This window comes from Ammospiza nelsoni, chromosome 4 (assembly GCF_027579445.1).
Source record: "Ammospiza nelsoni isolate bAmmNel1 chromosome 4, bAmmNel1.pri, whole genome shotgun sequence".
In the NCBI taxonomy this organism is placed as follows: Eukaryota; Metazoa; Chordata; class Aves; order Passeriformes; family Passerellidae; genus Ammospiza; species Ammospiza nelsoni.
In genome coordinates, this window is record NC_080636.1 from 70,022,081 (window position 1) to 70,035,781 (window position 13,701).

Genomic DNA, 13,701 nt, shown 5'->3' on the forward strand with positions numbered 1-13,701 from the left:
GTAGTAGTCTGTTATCTTCTTGTTGTTTTTTTGGCTGGGGAAAATAAGCAAAAGTATAAATTATTATTACTTTTAAGGAAGCTCTGCTACCCTCAGTGTATCCTGGACTGTGATCTGTTTTTCTTACTTAGCTTGTACCCACTGCCACATATCTGATAATGCCTTGTGGCAAGGTTCTGCATCCAGCATCAGACAGAGAACTTGGCAGAGGATCTTTCCTGACATCCCCTGCAGCATGTGTTATGTGACATAGATGGTGCCAAGCTTAAGATGATTTTGGATAGGTGATTTAGAAAAAGCAGCACAGGTATTAGAGCACAGAGAAAGTAACCCTTTTGCTCATGCACTCTGAAAACGCAGAGAGAGCATTAGCATCACCAGTGCTTGTGTATGTCAACATAAGCAGTGCTGGCCAACAGTGATTGTTTTTCCATTCCACTCATATGGAAAATCATTTTGAATCATACCCCTAAAAAGTAGGCATGTTGATTAATTGGTAAACTATTGTTGTTATAGAGTTTCTTTTTTTTTTCTTACTGAATGAGGTGTTAACCTCCTTTTTGTTTTGTGTCTTTTTAAAATTTTGATTCATTCACCAATTCTAAAGACACATGCATAACGTTTTGGCACCTTGCACAACTGCTGTATATGTCAGTAATTGTTTGAAAGCTTTGGTATGAGTTAACCAACATTTATCCCTACAGAGAGCAGTCTCTGTTTCAACATGTGAAAAAGCAAATAATATTAAAATTGATAAGAGGGTCTGAATAGTTTAATAAGGTTCACAGTATTCCCTTCTTTGAAATACTAATTATGGTGCATTTGATGTGCGGATGTGAGCAAGCTTTTAGCACTAAATAATTCTTGAAAAAAATTACAACAAACATAGCACCTATGTGCAAAACATTACCAAGACAAAAAAAAAAAAAAAGAGGAGAAACTGTTATTTGCACTGATGCACACTTTAATAGGCTTTCAAGGTTACCAAGTAAACACTATTTTTTATATTTCCAGTAAATAACTATAAAAATTAAATTGGATTCTCCCTGCCATATATGAAGAGTTATTGAATATCTGCTTAGTTCTTAGTGACTGGTTGATTTTAATCAATATGTTTAATTTTTGTTTTAGGTTATTAAAGGAATACCCAGGTTTTGTGTTCACACCACGCTCAAGAGAGGAGCTTCCACCAAATTTTCCAAGTGATATCCCTGGAATTTGCTATTTTCTGGATGCTTATAATCAAGGAACAAACTCACAGACTTGGTTTCAAAAGAGAGATTTGGGAGATGGCAATGCCAATTTTTTTGGTGAGGAAACAGGAATAGACTAAATTGTACATTCACAAATGTATAGAATAAATTTATAAATATTTGGATTTTTTTTTTGGTACAAATTGAAAATTTTTAAAACTGTATGAAACATGAAAGCACTTTAGATTGTTAACACCTGAAAGCCAGTATTAAAATTTCAGGAAGTATGTCACTGACTACTTTTTATTTCTCCTTTGCATAAGGAACATAATCGCTAAAGTAATGTTGCAATGTCACTGTTGGAAATGCTACTATAAACTGTATTTTCCCTGTGGTAATTTGTAAGTGCTACAGTTCTCTCTATACTGAGAATTCTAGATGTATTGTATATGCAGTTTGTCAGGAAATGTAATGTGCAAGTCATGCAGCCACATGCAGTGTTGTGAGCTGGTGCTTATCAATGACTATGAAAATGTATTTTCTTAGAGATTCCATAAGAAAATGTCCATTAAAATATTAAAGTATGTCACTGCCATCACATACTCCTAGTGCATCATTTGGGCCCCATCCTAGAAGGCTGCTGACCATCTTCTCACACTGGCTGGTCAAAGTATGAGGGTGCTCAGCATTTTCTGGATCAGGCTGATAATTGTAGCTAATACACATGCATAGCAGAGTTGCTGCTTACTGTTTCATGAACTTTATTTTGTGTATAAAATGAATATAGATTAAAATACTGTATAATCACATACTAACATCTCTGTAATCATCAAACTATTTTAGTTCTTAGGGTTTTTAAAGTACTTAAAAATAATACTATCCACTTGTTATTATGTATTACAGCAATAAATGTTTTCTTTTTGTTGTCAATTAAATTTGAAATGTTTTAACAGAAGTGTAATAAAATATGCTTTGGAATGTTTGCTTAGAAATGGAATTCCAGTTAGACTGTATGGAATGGAAGCACACCAGCTTAAATCTCTGATCCTTATCTGAGGATGCAATGTGGGTGTGAGGTGCTATGGAAATGCCCATCACATACTCGGTCTGAAGTTGCCAGGGGAATTTTCAGGTGAAAAGAGATGCTTTTAAACATCTGAGCACATTTACAAAGATTAGTACTACTACAGTACAAACTTTTCTGTTGTGGCTGATGGAATATGAGTGGAGAATCCTAAAGGCTTTGCCTGTGGAACTGGCAGAATAGAGTTAGTTAAGAGTTCTGAGTTGAGGATTCTGCCTCTGATTAGCACGTCCGTCTGCCCAGAAATTCCTCTGTGCTGTACAGTTTGATCCCAACTACAGGCTGGAGAACTGCATCGCTTATGCACATACTACTACTCCCATTTGTATCAGGTATTATTATTATGACTTCTTCAGCTCCTGGCGTTTGGCATATCAAGCCATAAATGTCTCTTCAAACCACTAAATCAGATTTTGGTCTCTTAATATTTACAGGGAGCAATTTTATTAGACTAAGATACAATTTTGTTCATTTTCTGATCTTGACTGGTACATTCTGAAGCTCAATAAACCATTTAATCCTACTCGTGTTTGGTAGAAACTCATACATGTGGCATCAGAATCTTGAGAAAAGACCTTAAAAGAGACTAGAATTAAAAATGTTTTAAAGACATATTTCAATTCAGATTTCCTGTAAGGAGCATTTGAACAAAACTTGAACCATTAAATCCTTTCTCAGGTCTACTATATCCATCCAAGATGCTTAGAAATAGTTCTGTGGCACAAAAATGGAACCAGAAAGTTTTATATATATATAAATATATATATATATGCACATATATGTATATATATGTATATTTATATGTATATATATACACACACACATATATACAGGCACATGTATTTGTCACACTTTGGACCCCAGTGTTTCAAGGAAACAAGAACTATGCAAATCTTGGAAACTGATCTTTACAATATTATATTGGTCAGATAGTTCTGTTCTACTGAGAGAAATACCCAGAGGTTACTAGCAGTGCTGTGTGGGTACCCCTGGATATAGAATATAGGGGAGTATTTGACTCCTGACAGTTCAGTAGGCTTATGTTAATAAATCAGAAATTACTGAGGTCAGTATGAATCTATCCATCCTGGTTAAGAAATAAGTAGACTTATAAATAAAAAGGATTTATTTCACAGACCGAATGGGAATTACATTTAGGAGGGAATTGCCTTTTGTTCCTAGAAGACAACTATTGCTGACTGGATGAGGGCCATGCTCAAAGCCAAATTCCATATAAATCTGTCATCAGATAGGATGCTCATCATGGCAGTTCTTGATAACCTTCCTTAGGTAACAGCCTTCCAGGAGGAATTCTGCTGAAGTGCTTTAGTGTGCACAGAAAGCAACATACTTGAGTCTAAGGGAAGTAAACAGGATTTAGGCACATATTTAAGACAACAATTCATGAAAATGCTTTAAAAGGTGCATGTGTTCAGACGTGTTGTAAATAAATCCTTCATAAGTCCATCTAGCTTTAAACATAATTTAAGAATTTAGGTCTCACTGAGAGACCTAAATTAAACTGTTCCTCTGTTTAAATTCTTTTTCAGAATAAATATGTATTTAACAAGGGACAAATATTTGAATTGATCTTTTCACTTAGATCTAAAATATTCTTTTCACCTTTAACTAATCATTTCATTTAAATTGAACAAAAGGAATCAGAAAGCTAATGAGCAAGTTGTTGAAATAAACAGAAGAAAGGCAGTTTAGCTGATGCAATACTTGGACATTTTGGAAGAAAATAATAGAGTTGTTTTTAAGTTGATCTCTTCTGTAGTATAGTGTATGATATTGTGAAAATGTTTGGAGGCTATGCAATGCTATTTATATGAATATAAAAATACCTTAGTATTATGTCCAGAAACAGTTTTGTTACGTGTGAAATTTTATTTTATTAGTTCATGAAGATTCTGTGTAGCTGATTCCTGTTCACACTTACACTATGTGATGGAAGATGCATTTTTATTACTGCAGTTTCTTTGCCAAAGAAGTGTAAATGGCCCTTGAAATAAAAAGTGGGTCCTTTGAATCTTAACACTGACATAGCTAAACTGTAAGCTGTACCAAAAGAATTCAATTAATTTTATTTCATTCAGGCATGACCTGATAAGATTTCAGGGGGATGTCAGAAAAAATTTGCATTGCTGGTGTCAGAGGAAGTGCAATTAGTGTGGAGCTGATGCTTTCCTTCTCTCTGAACTACTGTGCAAAACCAGAGCAAAGGGAGTCAGGGAAACTGACAGAACAGTGAAGTGCACAGATAATTGAGCCCCTGGGACAGATCTACTTCTTCCTGGGAAAACTTGTGAAGGCACAATTGAGACCTCCCCCAAACCCAGTTTATTTCTCTCGTCATTTTCTTTTGCAATCTTTCCAGAAACAGCTGCAATTAACAGTACATGGGGCAAAATCAGTATTTCCAACAAAAGGCCATCAGAATTAAGGGAGTTGCTCTTGAATCTTGGCAAGGGGACCCTTTTTCAAACCCCACCCATCCTACAACCTACAGGCCACTCCATCTGCTAACATTTTTTTTAATGCCTGCCCATTGTTCTGCGATAGCGGTGGGAGATTTGCTTCCTGCAACAGCAAAGACTTTTGTGGCTGTTTGCCATAGAGTGTACAAGGTACTGAGTTGCTTTCAAAGCTCTGCTCCAGTTTCTCTTAAGTCAGCTTGGCAGAAACCAAATACAACTTTCTAAAATGAAAGCTAGGACTTGCTTTCCTGCCTCTAAAGTCTGCAAGGTGTGTGCCATAACAGTCTTTTGAGACTTCTAAAGCCACCTCTGATTGTGTGGCTATTTGCACCTGCATGGGAAGAAAATAATCAGATATAAGATTTGTTTGGTTTTGGTTTTATTTTAATTTTCCAATCCTATTTGCATATGTTCACTGGCAGTCCTCTGCAGAGCATGGAGGGAGAGTAAAAGCTACTGTCTTAGGTTAGTGACCATTGGTCTGATACTGAAACACAAATAAAAGAAGAAAGATAATCGATGAGTCTGGAACCTTTGCTATGGCCAGATGTAACAGTTTAAAGACACATATTCTTCAGAGCACAAGCAGTAGAATCTGAATGTTAAATATGCATTTAGGATGGAATGTAATCTGGAAAGCCAGTCAAAGAAATAATAAACTGTGAAAGAATCTGAAATGAAGTAAACAACCTTATAAAGTTGTGTGTCTCATCTGCCTCGGCAGACTTTTGATGCTGAAAGCAAAGTCAAGCCAGTGGTTTCCTAACAGAAATGTAAATGAGCACATTGCTTTGCAGCCTCGTTATAAGATGGCCTTTGAAGATCTGTGCTAAAATTGCTTCTCATTTTTTGAGCAGTAGGAAATTACAATTTTTTGTTCTACTACGGCAAATGCATATCCTGCACAGCAGCACACAGTGGGGAAATAACTGAGAGAATACATGCAGTAGCATCCCAAGGATGTGAAAAGAGCTGGATTCAGACACAGAAACATTTCCACTCTTCTGATTTTTCAGCCCAAACAAAACCTGCCAAAGAAGTATCAAGGACAAAGGCATTCCCAGGGGTTTTGGACTACAAGCACATGAAAATGAACAGAAATCTTTCCACTGGTTGCAGATGATGTTGGGGAAAATTCATACATATTATTAGTTCACTCTGCATGGCTAAGATTACATTCCTCTAACAGGAGGATGCAATAGAGCTCTCTGTTTCTCAAATGTACACATCTTACTGCATTACAGAACAGCATAGGAATATTTAGGGCTGGTTCATCATAGCTTGTCAATACCAGGACTGAAAAATTAATGGAATTGTATAGGAGAACACTATATAGTGGTATAGTAGAAATAATGAATCTTGCTGAAGGGAACTTACAAGGGTGTTTCTGCACCTGAGAAGTATTGTTATGACAATTCCAAGTGTCAGGTCTCAGACCATAACTAGAAAATACCTATAGTTCAGTCCATGTCAGTAGAATAACTCCATCTTCAGCAAGTGGAATCCAGCAGTACCATATAAGGCAGTCTTTTTATTCAGGACTTCAGTAACAAAATAAACTGTAAAAGCAAAGTCCAAAGTAAAAAATGCAACTTATTAAAATACTTCCTTTGTTTTATAGTGCTTGTGCATTAACACAAACCATATTGAGCTGAATGTTACTCTCTCAGCAGCTGCCCTTTCACACAGCATAAAAGGATCTTATGCTACTTTTTGCTTTCATGAATCTCACCAAGAATTGCCAGATGAAGTCAGCATCTCAAATCAGGAAGAAACATATTAAAATAAAACATGTATAACATGTACCTAGTGCATGAGGGTCACCAAATGGGAATTTAATTGTATGCTATGATGGAATAATTTATCTTATTGACATTGAGCCTCTCCTTCAGATGAAAGCAGATCTTCTTGCCTAAGACTTCCAGACAGTCTTGATTGAGCAGGTATCTGGAATTGAAGCTAGTCCTTCTCAGCAAATCACTTGGTTGAATTCTTTAATTCAGCGTCTTCCAAATGAGACCTCTATTTTAGAAAACTAAATCTACCTGCTTTTACTCTGACCATGCCATTTTCACTTCACATTTTACAAATCTCACCTTGTCTAGAACTTCCATTTGTATCCTATTGAGTTAATCTCAAGAACAGCCTGTAAATGCAACCTACCAAGCCTGAACCAAATCAGAAGAAAGGCAATTTCATATTTATCTCAGGCAATTTTGACCCTTGTAGATGTCAGCACTTTCAAAAAAGTGTCACTCAGGTACACAAAATCACCAGATAATCCACCTCTGAAAACCATAACTATAAATATTTCATTTAATCTCTCTAATACTTCATGAGCATGAGGGCTCACTCCATATACAAAGTGGATTCCCTTGAAACCTGTGAAGAATGTTTTTTATACCTATTCTCCATACAGTCAACTTGTTTCCTGCCTGGGACGTGCTGCCAGGAATTCCTTGACATTTGTACCCTCAAAACTGTTCTATAAGTGCTTGAGGGAGAAGACCAACCCCAGTGGAGGGCAAAAGTCCCAGGTGTTGTCTTTTCATTACAAGCAGCAGGCACACAAAGATGTAACTACAACAGTTGTATGGTAGGATGAATTTTCCCATTTTCCCAAAATTCACTTCCTACGAAAACGTAAAAAGTAGATAGTGACCTGACACGTTCAAATCTTAGTTAACTGGTGCCAACCCCTCTTTAGCTACAGCAAAGCACAGCCTTTGGTCTGGTTCCAGCAGTATGATTTATTACATTATTTTGTTGCCAGTTTCCGGGAAATTGAAAAGATTTTTAGAGATTTACATCTCCAGTTTTTATTTGGTTTTCTACACAGAGATATTCAACCAGTAGTTTGGAACCGTTTGGTTAATTTATCTAAATATTTTCTTTCTCCCTTAAAATTATCATATTGCTTGTATGATTTTAACTGGTTATACTGAAGCTTTTGTTCTTGGTCATTCTTTTAAAAAACCTAAAATTGGTTTTCCCAGTAGATTTGGACTGTGTTAAGTAGAACTGATGACTATGCCTACAAAACCTAAAACTAGAGTTTGTTTCTTCTGTTCTTGGAATGTCTACTGAGATGATTTTGCTAAATTTCTAATGCCCATCCATTCGTGTCCTCACTTACTAGAACTTTTAAAAGCTCTTAACACAGATTCAAAAGTTGATCAGGCAGTGGTTGAAATTTCAAAAGATTTTACATGCTGCCATTTTTAAACTTATTTACATGGAACTTCCAACATCAATGATTCATATTTTTTTTTCAAGAACTGTGTGAACAGTTCAAATGTTAAACTTATTTTGCATTATTTTACTAAGGTCTGAACTTCTGTGATTTTACCTACATTTAGAATTGATCTGGTCTGACTAGTGTTTATGGCTTCATGCAGCAAGGTTTCTGCCCAAGAGCTACTACATTGGTAGTCCACTAGGTACTCATCTCCTTGTCCTCCTAGATAAACTAACTATATTTTTAGTATATTGTGATTCTTCTTAAACAAGTTTTTTAAAGTTACTGGTCTCCTTAGATTTTTTATTTCGCACACTGGGGCCAGGTCTTTCTATTGTACAAAGGGCTTTAAAATACATGGTGCTGTATAATCTTTTTTTATTCCTTGTATATGACAGCATGATGGACTGTGTTATTTCCAAACTGGCTTTGGCATATTGTCTCTGCTCAAGACCCCTGTTGTAAAGATCATACCTTACCTAGAGAACTGTCTAAGAATACATGTTCAGGAGATTAATGATACAGCACTGTATTTATTAACACTGACACCTGAAAGGACTCAAAAACACACAAAAATTCCGTTACTGAAAGCACTCATCATTACGCTTTTAACTTCACTGCTTTGAGAAATGAACGCCCAGGAACAGAAATGTCTGGGATCACTTTGTCGCCCAGATTCGTCCGTTTTGGGGGGACGTTTTTCTCCCTAAAATCTAAGCGTTTGCATGGGTACAAGGAACAACTGAAGCATTCTTGCGAAGGCAGCCGCTGCACGGGGAAGTGCCCTACAGGTTCCCACGCAAGCAGTACGCGCAGGATGGGCACGAGCAGGAACGAGCCGGTACCCGGGCTGAGCCCCGGCTCCGGGCCGGGCACGGGCAGCGGCCGCCCCTCAGCCCCGGGCGGCGCCGGCCGCGGCCCCCGCGCGGCCCTCGGCTCCCGCGGCCCCGCCTCCGCCTCTGATTGGCGGAAAGCGCGGCGGCCGCGACCGCCATTGGCCCCTCGGGCAGCGGTCGCGCTCGCCATTGGCTGCCGGCGAGTGCCACTCGGGGCTGCGGCGGCCGGGGGAGGCGGTGAGGCGGCCGGGCCCATCCTCTGCTGGCGGCGGCGGCGGCGGCGGCACCATGGTGAGCTCCGCCGGGCCGCCCGCCCTGCCCGGGGCCGGGCCGCGTCCGCTCTGCCGGCACCGGGCCCGCGGAGGGAGGGAGGGGGCTGAATCCCCTTGGGAAGCGGGCAGCCGGGCGCCATAGCTTTGTTTTGGGGGAGATGGGTGATGTTTCGGTGCGGTCGCTTCCCGGCGGGGTGATGGGCAGGGTGGGGTGGGATGCTGCGCGGCGGGGGAAGGGGCTCCCCTGCCGCCCGGGGCCTGACCGTGCCGCCGCCTCGTCCTGTCCCGCAGTACGGCTTCGTCAATCACGCCCTGGAGCTGCTCGTCATCCGCAACTACGGCCCCGCCGTCTGGGAGGACATCAAGTAAGTGTCTGTGCGCGTCCGTCCGTGTGTCTGTCTGTGGATGCGCGTCTGTGTGCGCGCCCGTCCGCGGGGGCGCGCAGGGCCGGGAGCCGGGCCGGGTACCGGGTATCAGCGCTCCGTGTGCCGGGTACCGGGTACCAGCGCTCCGTGTGCCGTGCCGGGCGGTCTGCGGGCCGCAGGGGCTGGCAGCGGCACCCGCAGCTCCGCGGGCCGGCAGCGGCGCCCAGGACGCGGCTCCCAGCCGTGACAAACCAGCGCGGCTCCTGCCGCACCTCGTCCCGCTCACGGCCTCCCTTAACGCCTCCAAGACCCGCCTCGATCCATCTTTCCCGGTGCCCAGGAGCCGCAGCGGGGATGGCAGTGAGCCCCCGGTTCCCTCAGATAAGGAGTATGTGGCCGAAGTGCTGTCCTGGCATCAGGCCACCAGGTGAACCGTGCAACAGTTGCATCCCTCTGCATCCCTGAAGGAACTAAGATACAGTGTTTGTTTAATAAACACTGTGTGAAAATAGTGTCGGGTTTTGGTAATGTCCTCAGCTCGAAATCAAAACAGTCACTGATTATTTAAGAGGATGTACATATGTAAGGATGTAGGTAGAAGAATGGTTTTTGGCTTCATTTCTTGAACCTGGTTTCTTGAGCCCAACCCTTGGTTTTCTGGTAGTGTAATGTTTTTCTAAGGAGCTGACTGCCTTCACTTTAAACCTTTGATCAGTTGTGAGCTTGCACTAAAAGTTTTAAATGAGTGTGCAAACAAAATTCTGTTTACCTTAAAAATAGTAGTACGAACCACTGGGCAAAACTACAACAAAATTCTTTGAAAGGTTGTAAAAAGCTTACAGAATTGTAGGCTTACTTCATCAGGCTTTAGGCAACATGTGGTCAGAAGAAATGGTTTAATATGATCTCTTAAGAAGGCAGAAGTCGATTATCCAACTTGAAGAAAGTGCTTCTCTTTCAGCTGGACCCCTACTATATGCCTCTGTTGCTTTTATTTTAATATGTCAGTGTTGATGTTGATTTTATAATATATTGCTGTTGTCTTAATACAATTCAAAAGGCCAGTTTTGATTGTGATATTTTTGTTACCATGACATATTTTTTTTCATAAAATCATTTGTTAAGAGTGTGGTAACCTTGCACAGTACCATGAAATCAGAGAATCATAGAAATGTTCTCTGGAAGGGGCCTCTGGAGGTCATCTAGTCCAGTTTCTGTTCCAGCCTGGATTGGCACCGGCACTAGATCAGGGCTCAGCTATGACTTTTGTCTAGCCAAGTCTTTAAAATGACCAGAGGTGAGTCCACAGTTGTGGTTCAGCAGGCATTCATTGTTCTATTGATCCCTGACAGGTATTCTGTAAACTACTGTTTGCAAATACAGTTCTGTGCATAGCACAGATGAACTTTTAGTGTGTGCCACAGAGTTTTGTGCTATAAGTAAGACATTTATTTTCCTTACATACTAAACGTTTCTAAACACAGTGATCTACTTTGAATTCCTGAAAATTTTTGATTTTTTAAAATGACATATATTAATTAGGAGGTGATAAAATAGTGACACGTGCATAATTTCCCATGAAAATTAAAATAAATAAATAGAAGAAAAATATGTATAAAATATGATGTTCACTCTTTCTTGCCATGGCATCCCTTACCAAGATGCCTTTAAGTATCATGAACCACTTATTGTCCAGATTACTCACTGAATATGTATTTGTATTTAAGATCAATCCATCAGAGAAGATACAGAGTTTCATCTTCTAGCATGAGACCGTACTGCAGACTGCCAGAGCACAGCCATAATCCCTGATGCGTCCTGTCTCTTTAGATTTTGGAAACACCTGATGGAATACTGTAGATAACTAAAGCCCATGAAGAATATTACTCATATAACATTTTGGAGAAGTCTAATAGAAATATACAAAATACTTTTCTAAGGTCAGCTGTGATAATTCAGGAAGCTGGTACCTCCTGTTTCTGCTTTTCAAGTGAGAAACATTTGTGTCTTGTGGCAGCCCAGCAGGTAGGCTCTGCTGTTAGCTCACAAGAAGATGGCTCTCTGGAAGGAAACCAGCACGACACCACCCAGCAGAAAATTGGAATGTGATCCCCAAGAAGGAGCCAATGCATTTGCAGCAGCTGCCATAGCTCCTTGTGTGGAATTGGTCACCATGGGGTATTTATTCAGCAGGATTTCTCAGTTGTGTATCCAGAGTTCAGAAACCAGTAAGCCAACCCTCCCTGGAACACATTCTGGTGCCTCTGATTTAGGGAATGGTAGTGTCAGCTCGTAGCCAAGGGATGTTGATGAAAAACTTGGATGTTTTACCTTTTATAAGATAATGCAAACTTCTTGCAAAGGCTTTTTTTTGTTAGAACTGTTAATCATTTAGGAAACAGCAAGAAAGTACAGAACAGGGTTGTGGCATGCTGAATTGGATCAGTTGAATCACAGATGACTGGAGAAATAATTATTGAAGTCAACAGTCCTTGGCTGTTTCAAAAAAACCCAAGAGGAACTTTTCACTGTTAGTAAGCTTGAATTTGCAATAGAACTTCAGCATTTTTGTGAAATAAAGAGACCTCTGGGTAGTTCAGTACATTTCTTATCTAAACTTTTTTGGTTTTTTTTTCAATATTGAGTTGGTCACATACTGCCATTTTGTTCTCTCTGAAGTCAGCACAGAAGATGTGAATCAGCACTGCAGAGTGGTGGGTTATGATTGCTGAGTGATTCTGAAATGCCAACAGGTGAATTTGTACTTAGTGTTGATAGAAGGGGAAAGAAAACATGAAACTAAATAAACTGAACTAATGAAATATGGTCATTCTTCAAATAAAGTGAATTTTAGAAAGTTAAATGCTGAATTGAAAGGGTATTCTCCATCTGACACATGGAAACTCTTTCGTAGCTTGTTCAGTCAAAAGAGGTGTTGAATGAAGTTCTTACATAGAGAATTTGGATACCCAAACGGTTGAATTTGATGCTCTTACAAGAGTGGTGTTTTCAGTGCCATCACTTACTGTTACCTGAGTTAGCATGATGATTTCAAGTCTCTGTGTCTGATATTTTTTTCATTTTTCAGCATTATTGTAAAACCATGATCTCATCAGAAAAAGATTCACTGGTTTTTAATGACCCAGAGTGGAATTCTTGGGAAAGTTAGTTAGATAGAAAGTTCTCCATGTTATTTTCACCCACTTAAAAAAAAAAAAGCATAACTGAACAAAATATTCTTTTACACATCATATAAAAGGCTAACTAAGTTAATGGAAAAATTACAGTATATACTTTGATACAGGGCTTGACTTTCCTAAAGAACTAGAATTAAAATGCTTGACACACAAAATGGTTCAAAGCCTTCTATTTCTGAACCAGCATTCTGGATCCCAAATAGGTTGAATTTAAAATAAGACTAAGAAAGCTGGCATGTAAGTAATGAAAGTTAATCTTGATTTATGATGACTTTACTCATTTTCCAACAGCAGAGTCTCAAAATTTTGCTTCTCCTTAGGGTTTTCTCTGACTGCCACTTGCAGAATTAAGAATTTGAACTAATAAACAGGGGTTTTGTTATTAAGCCCTAGAATCATTAGAGGATTTATCCAGCAAAGCTGGATGAGCAACAGGGAGTGAGAGGACAGTCCTCCTGTAGCTTCTGAATTGTGCAGTAGCAGAAGTTCCTTGGTGGAAAGTAAGGATGAGTTACTAGTAAATCAACAGTTAGCCTAGAGCTGTTAACCACACTGTTGCTGAGAAAACAGTTTTCATTTGTTCCTTCCATGCTTAAGAGAAAACCTCTTGTGACTCCTTTATTTTGTACTTGTTCCATGCAGAGGGCTGGTTTAGACTGTGTGCCACAGTTGTAATGGCTGGTTCTCAGGGTGGTTCTCAAGATTCCTTTGGCATTAGATATCTTCAAGCCCTCTGCAGCCAACATAAACTCCAAGTTGTCAGGCCTGGCCTTTCCCACATACATGCAATTGTGGCTCATGTCTGTTTAAGGCCAAATTTGTACTGCTGGGTGGTGTGGTAGTGTGTGCACACAATTGTAAGTAGTGCACATGGAATTACTGTCCATGTACCTGTCCAAAACGATGCAGAGAGATTACTCACATTGTCAAAATAAATGAAAATTTCCAGGGCTTAAGAAATTGTATTCCCTAGTATGTTTCTATGGCAGGCATGTTTTTATGGTGTGTGATAGTACATTTTTGAAAGAGGCCTCTA

At 39.8% G+C, this 13,701-nt stretch overlaps 2 protein-coding genes across 4 annotated transcripts in view; both read left to right on the forward strand.

The window, feature by feature from the left end:
* Positions 1-2,800, forward strand: part of GUCY1A1 (guanylate cyclase 1 soluble subunit alpha 1) — a 35,913-nt gene extending 33,113 nt beyond the window's left edge. For all 3 annotated transcript variants that reach the window (XM_059469848.1, XM_059469849.1, XM_059469847.1), the window contains one exon: positions 1,132-2,800. In XM_059469848.1, coding sequence (XP_059325831.1) covers positions 1,132-1,333 — 202 coding nt within the window. In that variant the 3' untranslated portion in view covers positions 1,334-2,800. The remainder of the gene's footprint in view (positions 1-1,131) is intronic.
* A 6,278-nt stretch (positions 2,801-9,078) lies between these two features.
* Positions 9,079-13,701, forward strand: part of GUCY1B1 (guanylate cyclase 1 soluble subunit beta 1) — a 42,242-nt gene continuing 37,619 nt past the window's right edge. Inside the window, exons 1-2 of the mRNA XM_059469937.1 lie at positions 9,079-9,122; positions 9,395-9,468. Coding sequence (XP_059325920.1) covers positions 9,120-9,122; positions 9,395-9,468 — 77 coding nt within the window. The 5' untranslated portion in view covers positions 9,079-9,119. The remainder of the gene's footprint in view (positions 9,123-9,394; positions 9,469-13,701) is intronic.